General features: G+C 38.4%; 1 protein-coding gene across 4 annotated transcripts in view; it reads right to left on the reverse strand.

The window, feature by feature from the left end:
• The window catches only part of LOC149851326 (uncharacterized), a 99,621-nt gene that overhangs the window by 22,366 nt on the left and 53,042 nt on the right, over nucleotides 1-24,213 (reverse strand). For 3 of the 4 annotated variants that reach the window (XM_090000155.1, XM_090000132.1, XM_090000146.1), the window contains 4 exons: nucleotides 13,149-13,247; nucleotides 12,494-12,655; nucleotides 12,320-12,389; nucleotides 12,140-12,189 (listed from right to left, as the gene is read on the reverse strand). In XM_090000155.1, the coding sequence (XP_089856281.1) occupies nucleotides 12,140-12,189; nucleotides 12,320-12,389; nucleotides 12,494-12,655; nucleotides 13,149-13,247 (381 nt within the window). The remainder of the gene's footprint in view (nucleotides 1-12,139; nucleotides 12,190-12,319; nucleotides 12,390-12,493; nucleotides 12,656-13,148; nucleotides 13,248-24,213) is intronic. The other variant, XM_090000139.1, reaches the window with a different exon arrangement.

Consider the following 24,213-nt stretch of genomic DNA (forward strand, 5'->3'; position numbering starts at 1 on the left):
AGAGGAGGTGTCGACGAGGATGTCAAAGCAGGGGAGTTGAGGGGACTCGAGGTCGTCGAAGAAACGAGAGATGGGAGAGGCGGAGAGGAGAGGTCGCTGGCGGCGGCGGTCGCTGATGGCCACAGAGGAAGGAGGGAAGGCGAGGTGGCTGGCGGCTCACTTGCGAGGTCGTCGGTGGCGGCGATTGGAGAGAGGCAGCAGCGTCGGGAGGAGAGGAGGAGGAGGAGAAGAGAAGGGAGGTGTGCTTCCCCTCCCATCCCGGGATGCTCTTAAAGAGCTCGGGGCGATCTTTGGGGAAACCCTAAAAGGGTTTCCCTTATCCTGCTATCGAGGGGGGGGGGGGGGGGGTGGAGCGGCACGAGTGAGGTGCGGCACACAAGGGAGAGGCTTTGTTTTCCTCCCTCTGTGTCGGGTTTTAAAACCCTACCGATTTTTTGTTTTTTTTTTAAACGCGGGTTTTACAGAAGAAGCAGGACAAGACTATGATGAGACATTCAGTCCTGTAGTGAGAATGGGAACGATTTAAATTATTCTTTCCCTGGCCGTTGAACATGGATGGAAGCTGAGTCAGCTTGATGTTAAGAATGCGTTTTTGCATGGAAATTTGAAGGAGGAAGTCTACATGGAACAACCCCCTGGATACCAAGAGCAAAACTGTAAGACACATGTGTGCAGGCTAAAAAGAGTTATCTATGGCCTAAAACAAGCATCTCGCTCTTGGTTTGACAGCTTCTCCCTTGAGATTCAGAAGCATGGTTTCTTGCACTCCCTACTGGATCACTCATTATTTATTTTTAGAAGTCAGAATGTGATCACTCTATTGTTAATTTATGTTGATGATATAGTTATCACAGAAAACTCTGAGGATAACATCAAAGAAGTAAAAGACTTATTAAGACAGAGGTTCAAAATGAAAGATCTCGGAGTCTTGCGCTATTTTCTCGGCATAGAAGTCGATAGCCAGGCTTATGGCTTAACTCTCACTCAGCACAAGTACACGATAGATGTTCTCAGCAAGGCAGGTATGAAAGATTGCAAACCTTTAGCAACTCCTAGTGTGTTCCACCAAAAACTAAGTACGCATGATGGAGACCTATATGAGGATCCCACCAGGTACCGCAGTCTAATAAGAATGTTGCAATATCTCACATTTACTCGACCTGATATTGTTTATTCAGTCAATCAAGTGTCTCAATTTATGCATGCACCACGTACTGGACATATGGAGGTAGTTAAGAGGATACTCAGATATCTGAAAGGGACCATTGGAGACGGCTTGATATATTCTCCACAGTCGTCTGACAAGAATGTGTGTGAACTTACTGTATATTGCGATGCAGACTGGGCAAGAGATCCTGATGAGCGAAGGTCTACGTCAGGATATTGTGTTTTTATTGGAAGAAGCCTAGTCTCTTGGAGTAGTAGAAAACAAAAGGCTGTTGCTAGATCAAGCATTGAAGCTGAGTATAGATCCATGGTTGCTGCTACTGCTAAAGTCACATGGGTCAGGCATTTACTAACTGAAGTAGGAGAAGCGATCTCCACGTCTACCTTGTTGTCTGACAATCAAAGTACTCTCAATATGTCATTCAATCCCGTACACCACAGTCGCGCTAAGCACATTGAGATCGACCAACATTTTGTGAGACAAAAGGTGGACGAAAAAGAAATTGAGCCAGAATTTGTTAACACTAAAAGACAAGTTGCAAACATTTTTACTAAGGGCTTGACAAAGGATCGCTTCTGGATGCTTAAAGGCAAGTTGTTCATGGTTCAGAACCATGATCAACTTGAGAGGGGGTGAAAAAGTGTGTTGGGTCTGGATCTCATACCAGACCCGAGTCCATCTATGTACAGTCTTCTGTGTATAACCTTTGTATACTTTTATTTTACTTCGGGTCTAGATATTATACCAGACCCAGACCCAATGTACACTCAAACATATTAATATGCACTTTAGGTCACGATTTCTGATACACAGAAATCATGACAGCCGCAAACCTCTTTTTCTTCCTCTATCCCCATTTCTCCTTCCTCTACAGGTTCCTGAGCAGATTCTCACAGAAGCCACATATGGGCTGAGAACACGTAAAGAATATTGAACATTATTGGGAAACAATCCCTTTTAGAACTCACATAATGGATGGGGTTTAGCCCCATACTTATATACAAAGAAGAGGCTCAAAGGAGCTGATGAGACCTACCCAATGGCTAGAAATGTAGCCGCTAGGTAGAGTTCAACGACTCCTTTGGAGATATTTCCAATAAGGGTCCTTCAGAAACCGGTAGTTTAGTGTCTGTCATTAGGGTCTCCTCTTCAACCAGAGAAAATTAAATTAAGAGGAGAAGACGAAGATAAAAATAATCCTTTAGAAGCAAAATTTTTCAAATATCTAATAATACACATCACAACACTCCTCTACACACTAGTAGGAGAATGCTAAAATTGATTGGTGGTGTGAATTGCATGAGTTATGTCTGGTTTGGTAATAGTTAAGTATGTCAATGCCCCAATCATCTGTCGATATGGAATAGGATCATCCAGAGGTTCTCCATCATCAACTTTCATCTTTAGATTTATCACTTCAGAAGTATCCGCTTTTTTGTCGTCAGTTATTCCAAATCTGTCAATAATTTTTTATGCAAATTTGGATGAAGACAACAGATACCCTTTAGGAGAATATGAAACCTCAATCCCTAAGAATAATCTGAAAAAATCAAGGTCAGTCATTTCAAAACTTTGCCTAAAAATAAATTTAACTTGATTTATTCTATGTTTATCTACTTCAGTAATGATCATATCATCAACATAAAGTAACAAAATAACAGTACTTGCAGCAAAATTCTTAACAAACAAAGCAGTGTCAATATAATAAGAAGTATATCCAAGTTTAAACATATCAGAACTAAAACAATTATGTCAAGCTCTTAGAGCTTGCTTAAGACCATACAAAGCTTTTTTAAGACGCAAAACTTTTTACTTAGGAACATTATATCTAGAGAGTGGATCCATATACACTTCTTCTTTTAAATCACTATTTAAAAATATATTTTTAACATCCATTTGATAAATTGACCACTTCTTAACAAAAGCTATGGCTATGAGAATTCTAACAGTAGTCATTCGTGCTATATGAGCAAATGTTTCATCATAGTCAATACCATATTCTTGAGCACATCCTTTGGCGACTAACCTAGCTTTATGTCTCTCTAGAGATCCATCACTTTTAGTTTTTACTTTAAATACCCACCAGCATCCTATTGATTTCCTTTTTATTGGTATATCAGATAATTCTCAAGTTTGGGATTTCTCTAAGGCTTAAATTTCTTCATTCATGGCATTTTGCCATTCAGAATAGTCCTTTGCTTGATTGTATGTAGAAGGTTCAAAATATGAGTAAATTTTTGCTAAGCACTCTATAATGAGGTTCAAAAGATTCATATGGCACAAATCTATTTGGAACTCTACGTGGTTGCTCTGAGTGTCTAATTCTTGTGTTTTCTTGTTCTTCTGTGTTTGAATATTTTTCCAAAGCACTTAGTTGTTCATTGTCTTTTCTTTGTTGATATTGAAGGACATTTGGATGATCTTAGGGTTAATTAGATTGAGATTCGTTGCAATTTATCTCATTAATGTCTTCATTTTAGTGGGCATTGTTTTCAATGAGCATTTCTAAAAACTTGTACTCACTTAAATCTTTGGGTAAAATAGTGTCAAAACCATTTTCTTATTCTAAAAATGTGACATTCCTAGAAACATATAAATTATTATTTTTAGTATCATAAAACCTAAACTCTTTTTGGCTTTCTCTGTATCCTAAAGATATACATGAAATCGCTTTAGGAGACAATTTCTCATTCTTGTGAGTGAATACAAAGCATCTACACCCAAAGACCCTTACTCCAAGATAATCAAGAGAGACATCATAAATTTTTTCATATGGTAAAAGATTTTGAATTTTTGAAGAGGGCAACCTATTTATAAGGTATACGTGTAACGCCCCAAAATTTCAAACTTGCGAACCTTTCAGAAAACAGGCAAAAGACTAAGAAAAATCTCTTTCCTTCAGAGTTTATTTATGAAATCAACGGAAGACTATTCTTCCTTAATTTAGAAGGCAAGCTGACAACTTTGGGCACGTTAGCTAAAAGAACCAAAACTCACAAAATTCGGATATCCCAAAGAAAATCCATTACAAACCCAAAGTGTCCAGGACGCGAGCTAAGAGCAGGAAGAAGAAATCTTAAAGTCATCTTGCAATCGCGCCATCGCCCGTAGTGTACCTAATCATCACCTGTACCCATAGAATGAATTAGTTTCGCGAAAAACTAGTAGGTGCACAAGAGAGACTATAGGAAACTGAATTAAGTACATTTAATTCAGTATGCTGAGCAGTTTAAAGCAGATATGCAGTTAAATAGGTAAGCAGTACAACAAAGTAAGCAGTGCAAACGGGTAAGTACTGCAAGCGAGAAAGCAGTGCAAACGCATAAATAGTGCAAACGAGTAAGTAGTGCAAACGCGTAAGCGGTTCAAAGTAAGTAAGCAGCGCAACTGTCAAAACGCAACATACAATTCAATTGATCGTAAGCTGTGAACCACCACGCAACTAGCTTATCCTCGTTCCTAGAACGAGGTTTCTACATCTAATCCAGGACATTGTTTATCGCTCTCACTACTTCTAACAAATGCTTTGTCCTGAACAACCTTTATATATTCCTCTCTCTCAAGGCCTTACGCGACAAACTGTCACCTGTTATGACTCACCTAAGGCGTCATACTTCTCAGAAAAACCCACCCTTCCATAGAAGGTCCAAGTCATAATCACTATCTAAAATCGCTAACGATCTGATTCTCACATCTGAGTCTTGCATGTAATCATGCTAAAACAGAAAGCCAAACTATAGATTTATAACTGGCTATCTCAAACAATCTCAGAAGATCATCATAGCTCACCATAACTTTTTATGGTAAGCAAAAACACAAGATTCACATCAGATCGCTCGATCCGGAAGATATACGACCTGACAGGGAATTACTGCCCTAGAGGGTATACCTGGTCTTGGACCATACATTTCCTCACAGAAGTTCATCGTCTTTGCGGCTACCTGTTCGTGGACAGTGTACATCCTTACAGAGATTCTACCGCTCTAGCCGGATTACTCGATCTTGATCATATATACCCTCACAGCGAAACCCTTTGGAAGTTGGTCCCCAACAAATGTCATATCCAATGAAAATCATTGTGATACACACATCAACACAAATGGCCGCTCTCAGGGTTGATAGCCACTATTACCATCAACAAGATCAACGCCGGATCACCTGGTCTGGAAAATGTATAACCTCACAAGGAATTTCGCCCTAGATGGTATACCTGGTCTTGGACCATACACTTTCTCACAGAAGTTGACCGTCTTTGCGGCTACCCGCTCGTGGACAGTGTACATCCTCACAGAGAATCTATCACTCTAGCCGATTACCTGGTTTTGATCATACACGCCCTCGTAGATAATCCTTTGAAGATCCGATCCTCAACAGACACCCTACTCAGTGATACATGCATCTATACAATCGACTACTCCGAATAATTGACCGCTCATGGAGTCAATAGCCACAATCTGGGCACAAGCATGTATATCAACAATATCATCATATCACTTCACATAGTAAAATAAAACACATGAGAACATGTAGATATGGCAATCTAGCTGATTCTATAAGCAAAGAGTAACTAACTCTATCCAACAGCCAAACAAAACAACTGAATAAGACAAACACTCATAACAATACTCGTAATACATATAATTATCATCAAATGGCTCAGTCCATCAGCAAGTAATTAAATTAATCATAAGGCATAAACCATTGCATCACAAGCCATTTATAAGCAATCATACGGCAACAGTTATATCACAATATGTAAGCAGCTTATAAGACAAGCGGCCACATCAATCCTAGTTGCTACCAGTTCGTAGATTACGAGTTGTATGCAATCACATCAATCATAAGAGATGCAAGCCAACAAGTGCTACGTTACAATAAGCACCAAACAGTTCGACCAAGGGATAAAGCAAGTCACATGCTAATATATAGCAACTGGCATAATGTTATTATTATAAGCATTTAACTAATATGGGAAGCTAGATGTTACTTAGCAAAGAACTGCGTAAGCAGTTTAACAAACTAGAGTAACGCCTCGACAGGCGGGTACAGCTCAACAAGTAGCATACTGAACTACCGAGCATGCAAGCAATCGACCAGTGTGAACAGACTTTATGTTTCGATATTACTGGCATGCGGATACGCGCAGGCAAAATGTAGAAACAACTGAGACTAGTTCGAGCGTCTGTTATTCTATGTATTTTCAATAACCCGAATAGCTAGTTCAATCCGCTCCAAAGGGGACGGCTTTAGCCGAGAGAGGATTCCCTAGAGGCTGAAAAGCAATGTCACAAATGCATCCAACTTCTGCAGAAGTGTTGAGCTAACTATTGTAGCCCCTTTCCCCTTAACTCCAATGACTGGGGAGGCCGGATCATTGCCCGTGGGGTGGTTGTTAACAATCTGTCCATTGGAGTTTTGTACCGCTTTGTCCTCTCCCTTCACAGAACAACCAGAAGCGAATGGGTGTGTTAGGGGTTGCTTAACTAACGACCCATCCTATGTTGTGGTCTTTAAACCACTCGAGCATCTTGCCTGTGAAGGCGAATGTGAGGCCATTTATGTGATTACAGCATTGTGCATTTAGCACTATTCGAGATCGCACGACCGTCTCATCCGATCATCGCAGTACTAGACATGTCGTGCACGACTACAAGTACTCTAGGATGAAGGGGGTATAGCTTCTCAATAGAAGCCCCAACAGGAGTGTTTCACAAAGATGTAATGTTTATCAACTTTACTTTATCTTTTGAAACAGCAGTACCTTGTGCCAACATTATGCATGCGATTTTCTAGAATCTCATCCGCTATCGGAGTATCTACATGTCTCGCATGACTCAATACCGGCCTTGATAGACGGGATACAGGTTTCTCAACAGAACCCCTGCTAAGAAGTTCGCTCGAACCCCAACTCGTCTGTAGGACTGCGTACTCGAAGAGTCAGGATCCTTGCGAGGTATCTCTCTCCTTAGATGAGGATGTAACGCTAGCTCCCACCTCAACTCTCGTCGCAAGAGAGAGAGTGGTGAATGCCCCTTGCATCCTCCACGAGGATGCCTTTAAGGCATACGCAAAGAGCAAGAACCTGCACGTCATCTGCAATAGCAAGGCAATACCGACACATATGCAAAAGTAAGAGCCTAGGCGCAAAGCGCAACGGAGAGGTAAAGGCGGTAAGCAGGAGTTCAACGCGAAACCTCGACGCGATGCGCGACGGCAAGTAAAAGTTGTAAGCAGGAGTGCAACGCGAAACCTCGGCACAACGCGTGACGGCAAGTAAAGACTGTAAGCAAGAGTGCAACGCAAAACACTTGCGCAATGCGCGACGGCAAGGTAAAGACTAAGCAGGAGTGCAACGCATAACCTTTTCGCGATGCGCAATGACAAAGTAAAGGACAAGGATCGTGAAACCACGTTCTTGAGTTAAATGCGTACTCGTATAAATATATATATATATATATATATATTTAATGAACCATTTTTAGTTAATTAAACTTAATTCAATTGTCCAAGTCTTCTGTGCAATCTTCCCCTATCTTTAGGAGTTGCAAGCTTGTTGGCGTTTGCGAGTATAAGCGATGAACGGCTCGGGTCGCGGAGCAGGGTCCGTTGCACGAGCTGTAAAAACGACAATCTTAGCAAGCTAATGCCAAAAACAGAAGGTCGGGGGCACTGCCACTGACCTAACGCGAAGGAAGCAGTGGCAAGGGCATCGCACCCTTGCGCACTTGCTATAGCGCAAGAAATAAGGGCAGGGGCTGCGAGCCCCTGCTGACAGCAAACTACGAGGAGGCAGGGGGCTGCACCCCTACCTGAAGAAGGCAACGAGGGAGGCCGAGGCGTCGCCCTGCCTGCCAGAAGAGTAAAGAGACAGGGGACCAAGCCCCTATCTGTTACCACAAAGGGGGAGGCAGGAGGCTTCGCCCCTGCCTACCGAATACGCAAAGAGGCAGGGGATTGGCCCCTGCCTGACGCCCGAAAAGAGGGAGTAGGGAGGGGGCTTGGCCCCTCCCCTGAACAACGAGGGTGCAGGGAGGTGGCAGGGGCTTGACCCCTGCCCACCCAATCGAGAAAAAGAGAGGGAGACAGGCGAGGAGGGGTGCTCGGCACCACCCTCCTGGTAGACCCAGAGAGAGAGGCAAGGGGGGAGTCCCCCTGCCGACGACAGGGGGCTCAGCCCCCCTGTCGGTTGATCCCAAAGAGAGAAGCAGGGGGGAAGTCCCCCTGCCGACAACAGGCGACGATAGGGGCTCAGCCCCCCTGTCGGTCGATCCTAATGAGAGAAGCAGGGGGGAAGCCCCCCTGCCGACGACAGGGGGCTCAGCCCCCCTGTCGGATAATCCCGAGAAAGAGAGAAGCAAGGGGGAAGTCCCCCTGCCGACGACAGGGGGCTCAACCCCACTGTCGGCCGATCCCGAGAAAGGCAGGGGGTAACCCCCTGCCGATGAGAGGCGACGGCAGGGGGCTCTGCCCCTGTCGGTCGACCCCTCACGGAGAAGAAGAAGAGGCGGTGAAAGGAAAAGAAAAGAAGAGGGGAGGTGGGTGCGTACCTGGGGTCGCCGGAGCGGAAGGCGGTGGCGGTGAGCTGCCGGCGCCTTCGCAGCAGAGAGAAGGAAGGAGGTGGCCGGCAGCGAGTCTGGGGGTTGTCGAGTAGAGAAGCATTGCCGGCGAGGGTTATCGCGGGTGAAGGTCGTTGGCACGATCGCCGGAGCTCGGAGGCCGCCTGTCGGCTTCGATCACCGGCGTCTCCAATCGCAGGCGGCAATGAGAGAGAGACGAAGCAGAGGGGAGAGAGAACGAGAGAGGAAGAAGGGGGGCGGGGGTTCTCTTTGAAACCCCTGCCTCGCTGTCTTCAAAAACACGGAAGGCGGTGCCTCCATTTGGGTCCGGGTCGGGTCCGGATCCAAACTTATATATATATTTTTTTCAGGTTCTTACAATACGGCAATAAGAGCTACTTCAGCACAAAAATACTACTTCAGCACAAAAATATTTGTGAACATTCTTAGATATGAGAAGAGTTCTAGTGGTTTTTATTATGTGTTGATGCTTTCTTTTGGCCAAACCATTTTGTTGTGGTGTATTAGCACATGACCTTTGATGAAATATTTTATTTTCTCTTAAATATTGTTGAAAGTCATTACTGATCAGAACGAAAAATAGATATATTGGTTTTCAAAAGGTTTGTCACTAACTTATGAAAATTTTTAAAATTCTCAAATACTTCATATTTATGTTTGAGAAAATATATCAAAGTATAGCAAGAGTTATCATCCACAAAGATAACATAATAGGTATATCTTCCCTTGAAGGCAAATTGAGCAGGGCCCCAAACATCAGAGTGAACTAATTCAAGATGTTTAGAAGCAGAGAAAGGCCTCTCTTGGTATGAAATTGATGTTATTTTTGCAAAAATGCAATCGGTACATGCGATTTGTTCATTACAAAAGATTCTCAGATGAGGAATATTGGATAATTTACACATACTAGGGTGTCATAGTCTTTGATACCATAAAACTTTATCCATTTTTTAATATTAAGGCAAAAAAGTCTTGAGAGGGATTTTCAACTGATCCATATAGTATAAGTTTTCTTCTCTATGCCCTTTCCTAAATTGCTTTCCGGAATAGAGATCCTGTATTAAGTATTGGTGAAGGAAACTCTATATCCATAATCAGTGATTTAAGAAACAAAAAGCAAGTTTAGATTTAGTTTTGGAACAAATCTCATTTGAGGAATACTAAAACTAGGACATTTTTCAAAATTTTCAATTCCACTAATATTAAGAGAGGTTTCATCGGCAGTGAAAACATTTATTTTACTAGTAGAATTACTATAATTGGAGAGTACATATTCATTATATGTCATATAAAATGAAGCACCCGAGTCTAAAAGCCAAAAAGTCATACCTAGAAGAGAGGAGAAGACGATGACATCAGTCACGGATTGTCCTTTGAGAAGATGTTGCAATGCCTCCAAGAATTAAGAGAGAGATGTTTGAAATTGACTTGCTTGAAGAGACTTGATCAACTTGTAAAGTACCAACCGAAACAACCTTTTTTTCATCTTTGTTCTTGAATTCTAGGCAAAATGGTTTAATATGACTCGGTTCTCCACAATTATGACAAAAAATATCTCCTCTTCTCCTTTTATCTCCTTTACCCTCATACAGACGATTCTTTCCATAGTTATTGTTCTTATAAAAGTGTGGGGGTTTGTATGTATGGGTGTTGGCTCCCAGTTTTGAAAAGTCCAACACATTGTCCTTAGCTTCTCTTGTTTCATTTTGAGACCTTATTCTAGTCTCTTCTATGCAAACTTGAGCTAAAATCTCTTGAATAAAAGGAAGTTCTTCTTGTCTAATATGAATGATATTACTTCTCATTTTTTCAAACTCGGGTCTTAATTCTCTTATAAATTAAAAAAAAGTGTTCATTATTCATTTGCTTCTTTCTAAGTTGATCGTTGGGAGTTTCTCAAACGGGCTTTAACTTAGCCATTTGATCCCATAACTTCTTCAAAGAGCCAAAGTACTCTCTAACACTCTTGTCACATTGTTTACAATTGTGTATCTTGTCTTGAAGCTCCCATCCAAATGCAATATCGCATTGAGTATAAGTTTGTTTAATAAAAAGTCATGCTTCATTGAATCTCTCAAACTCCAAAATAGTCTCACATGTATGTTCGTTCACACTTCTCATAAATAGGGAAAGTACCTTGGCATGGGCAATTTCTCATTCTTTCAAGGCTTTTTTATATCTTATAAGAGCTTTTTCCTTTTCTTCTCCTTTGAAAACTTCTGCTTAATGGTTTCATCATTTTCTTTAATGGATTTTGTGAGAGTGAGTTGTGGTTCAATTGCGGAACCATCAACATACTCCCGTAATGCTTTACCAATAAGAATTCTTTTAATGGCGGTAGTCCATAAATTATAATTTTTTCCATCAAATTTGATTGACTACCATTACTACATATTTGTCGGCCATGAAACCAAAGAATATAAAGCAAGAGAGAAGAGAGAGTAAGAGAAATAAACACTTGAGTCAACTTTCAACTCCTTTTGAAGCACGTCTCTACGCATTCACGAGAAGACAAATCTTCAAGAAAGAAGGTAGGCATGCTTCCCAAGATAAGGCCCACTCTTCACGCAACTTCAAATAAGCTTGAGAAGATGTTGAATATCACCAAGGAATTGATCTTGCTCTGATACTATGTCACGAACTGAGGTATAAGCCTTGATGTGCCACTTATGGGCACGATAATGCTTGAGAATATGACCTTTTATGGGTCAACACATGAAAACGCGAGGAAGCCACTTATGCGCTGAGAACACACATAAAGAATATTGAATATTATTGGGGAACAATCCCTTTTAGAACTCACATAATGGATGGGGATTAGCCCCATATTTATAAACAAAGAAGAGGCTCAAAGGAGCCGTTGGAACCTACCCAACGACTAGATATGTAGCCGTTGGGTAGAGTCCAACGACTCCTTTGGAGATATTCCCAATAAGCCCCTGAGGCTGGGAATAATTACAACAATAAAAAATAAAAAGGAAAAACAGAAAAAGGTAAAAATACATTAATTTTGTACACGAGAAAAAACCAAAATGCCCTTAGGATACGAATGTACAGAAACACCTATGTTTACATTAACAACTACATCAATCAGATATGGATCCAAATTCATATCAGATGACTACAATGATGTTTTCTGAAAAAAAAAACAAGAAAAAAACTAGAGAGATAGTACAAATTATGACCGGTAGCACAATCAATGATGAATTATGATAAATCATCAAAAGCAAGCATCCTTTTACCTTCACATCCTTGAACAGGATAGTTTACTTTTGGATGACTAATCAGAATATAAAGGCAAGTAAACCAAGATACACCTGCTAGGACCCTTGAAAAAACAAACTATACCACTAATTGACCAAAATCCAATTTTTACATGGTTATAGGTTAATACCTCTGTCCTACTCATAGGTCTTCTAAGATGCAATTGATCGATGCCATCACCTGTACCATAGAAGATATATTTTTTGAGAAACATAGTTAGAAGATATATATAGCTGAGGTAACATAAACATTCAAAATCTGCTTGAAATAAATTGGAAAAGCAGAGAGTTCACCATAACAAAGGCCATACCTGTCGGAAAAGGAGGCATGTGAGAACCATAATCTTGAAATCCAAGTCCATTCATGCTATCCCAGCTATTCTACAGAAAGAAATAACCATTTACAATCACACAAAAAGATTTGAAAATATTGACATTAATAGCATCATAAAGAGCAATAAGTGTACATGAGAATTTCTTAGTACCATGTCAACGTAATAGTCATGTGTTAATGGAAAAGAAATTCCATCAGATGCATCGGCTTGAGGTTGCAATACATTATGAAAGAAAATGGTTATTGAATCAAAGTAAAATTGAGGGCGCGGTGAATTGTGATCTCCATCAAATTTGATAATATTTTTGTCCCCCTGCAAGCCCATAAAAGACATTAACAAATTTTAAAAATCAGGGTCATGAAATTCCATATAGAACTATAAATCATATTAAGCCCCTTTCTCATAGAATAATTTTAAGCCATTTCTTTTGTGTGATAGATCTATAAGATCTGATAGGACTTCTCTAAAAGAGTTACTAGGTTCAGCACAAAGAATTTTCCATCCTCTCTCTCTCTCTCTCTCTTTCTCTCTCTCTCTCTCTCTCTCTCTCTCTCTCTATATATATATATATATATATATATATATATATATATATATACGGCCTACTTTTACATTAGGTACGCTGAATCCATTGTAATAGACAGTCTTAAACTGTACTACAAGACATGATACAAATATTATTTTAAGGTCATAAGGTGGAAATAGAAAAAATTGAAAAGAAAACTACATTCCATGAACACATAAACAAGGAGCCACTAATGATGCCAAAGCATAAGCAAGAGAAGAAAAGTAACTACAAACTTACAGCATAAGAATCATATATCCGATCTGAATGATGAGGTTGAATAAAATCATCACCAGTGGCATGCCCAAATAAAGCTGGAACAAAGCAGCACTTTGCCACCTAAAGAAAGTACTAGAACTCTTAGGCCCATGCACATGCAGAAAGGAGACATCGATGCAGCAATGTAGGCAGTTTAGATGCCAAATTCAACATCTAAACTGGACATTTTTTAAGAAGGATGATGTACAACGTAAAGACTCAAATTATATAATAGCACAAAAATATATGACATTTAACATAAAAAAGTTGGTCTCCAATTTTATGTTGGTCAGTTAAAAGGACTTGGAACAGGTAGGTTATATATGACAGACTTTGGAGGCCACGAAATTTCTCCAATCAAATATCATGTAATTATTAAAATGTATGCATTTATGTATTCCTGTATGCTATTATATATATATATATATATATATATATATATATATATATATATATATTTTTTTTTTATACATATATATAATATATATTGATATATAAATATATAGTTGTATATTAACATAACCCTAAGGGGTATTTTTGTCTTTTTCATATGTACTTAGGACAGTCCATTAGGGACTTCTCTTTTTATTTTTTACTTTTACTATTTTCACTTTTTTGACTTTTTGACCATGGACTAAACTGTTCACATTATAGGACTTGGGATTCTCCCCAACAGCTCTATTGAGCTCTCCTTTGTTGTCAAAACAAGGGACCTTCTCCCCTCTTGTATGCATGGCTCTTTAAAGCTTTATATCAATAAAATATCTTATTTTTTTGTGTTCTTTTGTGCTATCTTGTGTTGTGCCTGTTAAAATATATGTATATATATGTCTTATCTAGAATACCCGATAGGGGTATTTTAGTCTTTTCACATAGTTGTTTCTAGAAACAACTATTTTACTAGGTTAGATCTTTTTTTTAATTAAATGTAACTTTTTTTTATTTCTTTTTTCCTTTCTTTTTGAATCACATTGGGGGTCCCACCATAGAGTTATCGGGACCCCCAACGGTTATGACCGTTGGGGGCTCCCAACAACTCTATGTGGGAGCCCCCAATGGTCTCTCACTCTCTCATATTTTTTGTATAAATAGGGGACCTCTCCCCTTGTATTTCTTATGCTTCTCAAGGTCTCTTCAATAAAGATTTCTATTTTTTACTTATTGTGTTGCTTTTTTAAGGCTTTTGTATTGTCCTATCATGAACTTATTATTTGTGTTTTTCTTATGTCATCGTGCATGTCCATTGTTGGACTTGGTTAATGCTTTTTGCATTCTTAGGTTATATTTTCACATACTTCATTACATGGTATCAGAACAAGGTGGTGCTCTTGATTTTGTTAAAGCTATCTATTGATAGTTTGTGCTTCGAGAATCTCTTCCATACTTTTTGGCTCATCCTCTCTCTAAGTCTCTATGAAGAATAAGCATAAGATTGATCTTTCCTTAAAGTTAAATGACACCAACTATATGAGGTGGGCATCCGCCATGGAGAACAACCTCAAGAGCAAAAAGCTTTGGGGATACATGATGAACCAGAGTTACCGGAAGCGCCTAGGCAAAAGGGGAAGCGCGCTTCCCCGAAGCGCGCTTTGGAAGATCGAAACGTCGCTCTTCCGAAGCGTGAGGGGAAGTGTCCCCCTTTTTTGGAAAGCGCGGTTCCCTTTTATGGGAAGCGTGTTTCCCTTTCCCATATATGGGAAGCGCGCTTCCCCCACGCTTCCCCATTTTTTCATTTTTTTTGCTTCCCCCTCACTTCTGGTTCGCTTCCTAGGTCACTTCCTAGGTCGCTTCTGAGACGGTTCAGAATTTTCTTCTAAGTGGTCCCACGCTTCCCCGCTTCCTAAATTTTTGAAAGTGCCTCGCTTCTCGCTCCCGCTTCCCGTATCGTTTCCCGTTCCCGCTTCCTCGACTGGTAACTCTGTGATGAACTCCATTTCAGAACCACAACTCAAACTTACCAAAATGGAAGGAGGACAAGAAAAGGCTCTAGAGGAAAATGCTCGCACCAAAGCCATTGAAGATCACCAATCCAAGATAGAGGATTGGGAAAGTAAACATGCAAAAATCCTTACATAATTTATGAACGTGAAGCTCAAGATATGTGCCAACATAGCCAAATTCCGCAAAGCAAACGAGGCATGGTTTTTTATGAAAGATATGTATACTAAGAAAGACCTTGCGAAGAAAAAATTCGTACCATTAAGTAAGGGAACATGAGAGTCTGCGATTATTTTAGCACCTTTAATCTCTTGTGGAATGAATTATCTCTTCTTGAACCCAAATGAGTTGCTAGTGATGATGTTGAACTTAGAAGAGAGCAAATGAAAAAAGAATACTTTTTCCAATTTTTACATGGGCTTAGGCCCGAATATGAACAAGTTAGATCTTCCCTCCTTCATGGATCTAAGCCTCTTCCCTTAGAAAAAGCCATTGCCGAAATATGCCAAGAGAAAACTTGTCTTAGCATGATAAAGGGAGGAGATGAAGTATTAGTCGTGTCCAAGCGCGACAATCATATTAAAACTTATAAGCCTCCACACTTTAAGAGGCAAAATGGCTATAATGAAGGCTATAGGAAAGCCATTTGTCATCATTGCCATGAACCAGGACATATAAGGCCTAATTGTCCTAAGTTATATGAAACCCCAAAGAACAAAGTTATTTCCGTCGAAAAAACCACACCAAGGAAGGAAGAACCAATCAAAGGAAATGATTTTTTCTCGCTAGCTCAATTATCGAAGGCACTTCAAATTCTACTCAAATCTCCATCTACATCGGGTGCCACCATTGCCTTTTCCTCACCTCCAGGTATGTCTTTTTGGATCCTTGATTCGAGGGCTTCTTTTCATATGACACCGCTTGAGAGTGGTTTATCCAAATTATGCACTAATTTAAAAACCTCTTATATTTTAACTGTCGATGGAATATCGTTCTCTGGTGGACAATGATAAAGAAAGGTATCTCTCTCAAGTACATTAGTATAATTAAAGATATGTACGAAGGAGTAGTAACCAATGTCCTCACTTGTGGAGGGGTGTATGTTGTTTGCTGATGATATTGTTTTAATTGATGAGTCTAGAGTTGGGGTTAATGCTAAGTTAGAATTATGGAGACAGACTTTGGAAGCAAGAGGTTTTACGTTGAGTAAGAGTAAGACAGAATATATGGAATGTCGATTTAGTAAGCAACGAAGTAGTGATGAGAGTGTAGTGAAGCTTGGTGAACAAGAAATAGCGGTGGATGACTGTTTCAAATATTTGGGATCTATCATTCAAAAGAATGGAGAAATTGATGGAGATGTAAATCATAGGATTAAGGTTGGGTGGATGAAATGGAAAAGTGCAACTGGAGTGTTGTGCGATCGTAGAATGCCATTGCGGTTGAAGGAGAAGTTTTATAGGACGACAATTAAACCCGCTTTACTATATGGTACAGAATGTTGGGCTGTCAAGAGACATCATTTTCAAAAAATGAGTGTAACTGAGATGTGTATGCTTCGATGGATGTGTGGAAAGACACTAAAAGATAAGATTCAGAACGAGGAAATACGTAAGAAGGTAGGCGTTGCACCCATTGAAAATAAGATGAGTGAGAATCATTTACGATGGTTTGGACATATTCGACGAAGGCCTAATGATGCTCCGGTTAGAAGGATGGAGAAATGGGAAAATATATTAGCTAAAAGAGGTCGGGGTAGGCCTAAGAAGACTTGGATGGAGATGATAAGAAAGGATATGAAGGCTTTGAACCTCACCGAGGACATGACATTGGATAGAAATGATTGGAGGATAAGGATTCATGTGGAGGATCCAAAATGATTTTTTTTTGTTCATATAGCCGACCCCAATTGTTTGGGATGAAGGCGTTGTTGTTGTTGTTGTTGATGGAATATCGTTACAAATTAAAAGTGTTGGAACTTTAAATTCTTCTAAAACTTTTTTGTGCCAAATATAAGAGTTGTTCCACAATTAAATTTAAATCTTCTTTCCGTTTCTCAAATTTCTGACCATGGATATAGAATCTCCTTCTCATCTAAGGGTTGCTCCGTGCAGAATCTTCAGTCCGGGAAGCTAATTGGGCAAGGCCATAGGAAGGGAGATCTCTACTACATAAACTATTTAAATCTTTCTACCAACTATTTTTGTAATTATGTCCAAGATAAAAATATTGAAACCTTTTTCCTTTGGAAAAAAAATTGTAATGAGAAAAATTTTGCTTGTAAGGATTATATCTTTGGAAAAATGAAATCCACTCCTTTTACAAATAGAACTTTCATTTCTAAGAGACATTTTGAATTAGTGCATTCGGATGTTTGGGGACCTTCTCCCGTCATATCAAAAGGAAGATACGCATATTATGTGATGTTTATTGATGATTTCCTAAACATGTATGGATATACTTTCTTAATTTCAAATCTGATGTCTTTTCATTCTTTAAAAAAATTTATATGATTGTCAAAAATTAATTTTCAAGCAACATCTCTATCCTTAGATCCGATTTGGGTGGTGAATATTGTCAAATGAGTTTCAAAACTATTTAAAAACAAATAAAATTTGTCATAAAAAATCATGTCTTAAAACCCCCTAACAAAATGGATTAGCCAAAAGAAAACATACACATCTTAGAAACCACTAGGATACTACTTATTTCTAAAGACATTCCAAAAAGTTTTTGGGCCGAAGCCGCTCTAACATCAACTTATTTAATAAATAGAATGATCTCATCGTCTTTACAAAACATATCTCCCTATGAAAAATTATTTGAAAGAATGCCCGACTTCAATAGATTAAGGATCTTTGGTTATAAGGGATTTATGCTTTTTCATAAAAGAGATAAATTGTCTCCAAAGGATATTGAACGTGTATTCTTAGATTATGGAGAAAACCAAAAAGCATATAGATGTTTTGATCCCCAAAACAACAAACTATATGTTTCTAAAGATATAACCTTTTTAGAAAATGAAAATGGTTTTAAGAAGACCAAAGATAACAATGAAATTGAATATACTTTTTTATTTGATCTTTTACCACAAGAAGAGTTGAACTCTTGTGATAATTCTTTGAATGAGGAAGGGGATAATCCCCTAAATGTCAATGAAAATGGTAATGAAAATATGGAAGAAGAAATACATATAAATGATGTTATTGTTGATAAACCAATGCAAACTTATACCCGGCGTGATTAAAAAAATCCTCTAAATGCTTTAGAAAAATATTCTCAAAATTCAAACTTAGTGGAAACCTCTCTTAGGAGATCCAATCGTATATATAATCCACCAAATAGATTTGTATCCTACGACACATTAGCACAAAAAATATAGGTCATGTTTAATTGCATTACACTCATTTCATGAACCATCTTATTATAATGAAACAAAAAAACTTGTACGGTGGGTTGAAGCTATGAATTTAGAACTTAGTGCTCTCGAAAAAGCTAAAACTTGGGAGATAACTTCATGAACCATAGAAAAGAAATCTATAGGATGCAAATGGGTTTTCAAAGTTAAAACCAAGAGTGATGGGTCTTTAGAACAATACAAAGCTAGACTAGTAGCTAAGAGATACTCTCAAGAGTATGGTATTAACTACAAAGAAACATTTGCCCCAGGATGACTAGTGTTAGGACCCTCATAGCCGTTGCATCCATTAAACAATGACCAATTTATCACCTATATGTGAAAAATGCTTTTTTGAATGGTGAATTAAGTGAAGAAGTTTACATGGATCCGTCGTCAGGGGTTGGCATTGGAAAAGAAAAAATTATTAAACTTAAAAAAACCTTATATGTTCTAAAACAAGCTCTAAAAGCTTGGCATGATAAATTTAGTAATGTGATAACTCATTTGGGTTTTCATTTGTGTTATACTGACATTGCTCTTTTTGTGAAAAGTACAGGTTCTATGGTGGTAATTCTTCTACTTTATGTACATGATATGATTATCACTGAAAGTGATAAGCAAGGAATCAATGATATTAAGAATATTTAAAAAAAAATTGACATATCTGATTTAGGATTGCATACTCTCCCAGAGGGTACATTCTTTCTCAAATAAAACTTGTTGCTGACATTTGTACAAGTCTAATATTTTAGATGATAAGAAGATAAAATCCCCTCAAGTCATTAATGCCAAATTGAGGCTGAAAGATGAGGCTCTACTCGAAGATCCTACTGTCAACTTGTTGGATCACTAACATACTTATCCATCACTCGGCCAGGCATAGCTCACGCAGTTCATTCAGTCAGTTAGTTTCAACCAAGGTTTTAAAACCCGTGACTCGAGACTCGACTCGTTCTTTATTGACTCGTGACTCGGCGGGTCAACTCAGTGACTCAGACCGGGTTTTGTTAACTTTTGATTTTAAAAGAAAAACAATTTATAATTTGTCTCAAACCATGTTTTTCAGTAAACAAGAGATCCTTGGGTTGTGTAAAGGCATGTAATCACTGAAACTGGGAGAGAGATGTGACTCTTTCTTAGGTTGCTTTTGAACTGATAACAATTGGCATCAACTAAATTAGCTTGGTTTTGCTTGTATTACTTCCTGGGTTTGTCATTTTCTAGTTAAACCATTCATAGAGAGCAGTAGCATTGAAAAATGCATAGGCTGATCTCTGCCAGACTATCTCACAGGAATATTCCCAACTTACCAGTTACCCTTGTGTCATGCCCCCTTATACAGTATTCTTAATGAAAAATTGAACAACAATGGCATGCCATGTGTCATTTTTGTTGTCCATGCGACCATATATAAATGTACATCCTTGACAAACGAACAAAGGTCATTAAAAGCAACTAATGTTGTAGCAAAAAACTCTAGGATATCCTGCTAACTAGCCTTCAAATTTCCTTTTTAGACAAAGGACTATGGAGTAAGTTGAAGAATAACTATGGTGTCAGTTGAAAAATATGAAATTAAGTGGCATGACAAAAATTCTCGAAAGAGATGCAGCATATAAAATCCTGGTTGTTCACTCCCAAACAAAGCTAAAACTCTTTTCCCTATGAACACTGGCTCCTAATGTTGTTTCTTATGAATTAGCGGGATTTTTGTATTTTGATGGTTATGTGCATTGTCAAGCAATCAAGAACTTATGTGAAGCTCTGTTGACATTTGTCTCATTGGTAGAAATTTATGAAAACGTTACAAATCCTCTCTTGAGTGACTTCTAGCTACTGGCTACCACAAGGCCAATTACCAGTTTCCAACATATACTTAGTTCCTTAATTTTATGCTTCTGATAATACATGATGAATATTATAGTTGATTATGCTATGATAGTGATACTTAGTACCTGTTACGAAGTTAACACACACACACAGGGAAGATCCAAGAGCACACATACCACAAATCCAATGAGCACATCAGTCCACCAAAAAAGCCAACACAAGGACCACTAAGGACACACTCACAAGAGACCCTAAGGGTCTGTCTGATTGCTTGTCCAATATTGGACAGACCCTTAGAACATAACAGACAAAACATATGTTTTGTCTGTAACAACCGTACTTCGTCCCATGTTTGTTTAACTCAAATAAAAAATCAAATTTCAAACATCCCAGAACTCGCCCGAGTCAGGCCGAGTCAAGGCCGAGTTTGCCTTGCCGAGTTGACTCGTTGGAGGGTCGAGCCGAGTCAACGAGTTGACTCGGCGAGTTTTAAAACCATGGTTTCAACATGCTCCTACCACTGTACACATGAGTGTTGTCTTAAGAATTATCAAATATATCAAGAATACTATAACAAAAGGGTTTTTTTTTTCTTAGCTTCTTCATTTGATTTATATGCTTATACTGATGTTGATTGGGGTGAAAATCCCAATGATAGAGTCTCAACTATAAGTTTTTGTGTGTTTTTAGGTGACTGATTTCATGGAGATGCAAGAAGCAACACAAAGTATCTCTATCCTTAACTAAAGCCGAATGTCGTACAATGGCCACTACGACCATGGAGCCTGTGTGGCTTTGAAGTCTTCTAAGATATATGAGCATAATCATCTTCACACCTTCGAAGATGTGCTGCGACAATAAAAGTGCAATTTACATCACAAGCAACCACACTTTTCATGAGCGTACTAAGCATATTGAGATGGACTGTCACTATGTACGTGAAAAATATTCGAGAGGAACTATTACTTTACCATATATCACATCATAGTACCAGTTAGCGGATTTCTTCACCAAAGCTCTTCCTGCTCCTTATTTTATTTTTCTCCTTAACCAACTTTCGATTATCTCCCCGTAAAGTTTGAAGCGGGGGGGGGGGGGGGGTGGTGTTAAAATATATGTATGTATATGTATATATATATATATATATATTGTCCAGAATACCCAATAGGGGTATTTTGGTCTTTTAAATAGTTGTTTCTAGAAACAACTATTTTACTAGGTTAGATCTTTTTGTTTTAATTAAATATAACTTTTTTGTTTTCTTTATTTCTTTCTTTTTGAATCATATTATAAATAGGGAACCTCTCCCCTTGTATTTCTTATGCTTCTCAAGGTCTCTCCAATAAAGATTTCTATTCTTTAATTATTGTGTTGCCTTTTTAAGGCTTTTGTATTGTCCCATTGTGGACTTATTATTTGTATTTTGTGCTATCGTGCATGTCTGTTATTGGACTTGGTTAATGCTTTTTGCATTCTTGGGTTATATTTCCGCATACTTTGTTAGAGTGCCTAGACACCTTGTGACTTTATATATCTTGCTCATTAGTGGCTTGTTATTGTGTGTTTAGGGATATCACTTGTTTCATTACATGGTATCAAAGTCCATTGGGTTCTCTTGATCTTGGAGGTCTTGCTTGCGGTGATTGAAGATCGTGACAAAGGTGTGTTGCCCTCTCTTCCTCTTTACCTGTCTCTTTTTCGTCATGGAGCATGAATCAAGAGTGAAGCTCTCCTTCAAACTCAATGGATCCAACTACTTGATGTAGGCTTCGGCTACAGAAAATCATCTTAGAAGAAAGAAACTTTGGAGCTTTGTGATGGGAACTCTTGAATCATCGTTAAAGTTCACCAAAGTAGAAGAAGGTGTTGAGAAAGCTCTTGTTGGAGATGATTGTATTAAAGTCATCAATGAACATCAAATAAATGTAGAAGATTGGAAAAACAACCATGCAAAAATTTTGGCATGGTTTATGAACAATGTTGACATAAAAATATGTGATAACATTGATAAATTTAGAAGAGCCTTGGTTCTTTCTTAAGAGTATGTATATCCAAAAGGATCTTGCTAGACAATATTTTTGTCAAGATAAAATTAGATTTACTAAGCAAAGGGACATATGTGTTCGGGATTGTTTTAGTATTTTGTCTCTTCTTTGGGATGAATTAACACTTATTGAGCCTAAATGAGTGGCTCCCAAAGATGTTGAGATTAGAACAAAGGAAATTGAGAAGGAACACTTTTTTCAATTCCTTCATAGTCTAAGACCGAAATTTGAACAAGTGAGGTTTTCCCTCATTCATAGAACCAAAGTTATGCCTCTTAAAGATGCTCTTGCAGAGGTATGTCAAGAAGAAACTCGTCTTAGCATCACCAATAAAAATGATGATGTTTTGACCGTTATAAGGTCGGGTTCCAATGTAAAAACCTGTAAGCCTCCTCACTTTGTAAAACAAAATAACTATAATAATGATTCCAACAATAATAGTGGATATAGAAAGGGTGTTATTTGCCACTATTGTAATAAACTAGGACACATTAGGCCTATATGCCCAAAGCTTAAAGGCAAAATCGCTTCTATTGAAGAAATCACACCCAAGAAAGAAAAAACAAGCAAAAATAGATGAGATATTAAAGATACACTTAGCCAAATATCGGAGACACTTTAAGAACTTCTCAAATCATCTTCTACTTCGGGTGCCGCCATTGCATCTTCTTTATCTCTTTCAAGTATATAGATTCTTGACTCGGGTGCTTCCTTTCATATGACACTTTATAAGAATGATCTCTCCGAAGTTTGCACTAATTCTACTTCATCTTATGTTTCAACAGCTGATAAAACTTTTTTAAAAATAAATAGTATTGAAACACTTGACTCAAAAAATTCTCAAAATTTTCTTGTTCCAAGAATAAGGGTGGTTCCAAAATTAAATTTAAACATTTTTTTCATCTCTCTAATTTTTTATCATATTTGCAAAATTTCTTTCTTATCTAAATATTGTACCGTGCCGAATCTCCAGTCAAGGAAGCTGATTGGCCAAGGCCATAAGAGAGGGGACATTTACATTATGGATTTTTATTCCTTCTACCCAAGTCATTTTGTAATTATGTACAAAACAAAAGTATTGATACTTGGTATAAGAGACTTGGGCATCCTAGTTTTTCGAAGATGTAAAAGATATATCTTAAAAAGATTTCATTTTTGAAAAAATGAAAGTCATTCCCTTTCCGCATAGAACCTTTATTTCTACTCGGCTTTTTGAATTAGTGTATTCGGATGTATAAGGTCGTTTACCAATCATATCAAAAGGTGGTTACTCTTATTATGTTATTTTTGTTGACGATTTTATTTTCTAAATCATAAATCCGATAGAGTTCTCTTTTCTTAAGGAATTTCATATAACGGTAAAAATCAATTTCTTAACTTATCTATTTTTAGATCAGATTCGGAAGGCGAGTACATGTCAAATAATTTTCAAACCTACTTGAAACAAAATAAAATTTGTCATCAAAGATCTTGTCCTAGAACTCCTTAACAAAATGGGTTAGCGAAAAGAAAGCATAGACATATAATAGAAACCACTTGGACTCCTTTAATTTCAAGGGACATTCCAAAAATTTTTTAGGCCAAAGCCGTTTTAACCTCAACTTAATAAATAGAACTCCTTCGTCTCCGTTACTGTAACACTCATAATTTAAAAAAAAATCGAATCCAGGTTGGATTCGACCGAATCTGAGTCACCCCCCCCCCCCCGCTCATGTTTCTATTTAAACCCTAAGGGGGGGAGGGGGGGGGGGGGGCTTTTTTAAAAACAAGGACCTCGACCCCCGCCGAGATTCCCCCTCGACAAACCACCCGCCTCTCTCTCCCTCTTCGACTC

This window comes from Nuphar pumila, chromosome 1, assembly GCF_984573655.1.
Source record: "Nuphar pumila chromosome 1, dmNupPumi1.hap1.1, whole genome shotgun sequence".
Classification (NCBI taxonomy): Eukaryota; Viridiplantae; Streptophyta; class Magnoliopsida; order Nymphaeales; family Nymphaeaceae; genus Nuphar; species Nuphar pumila.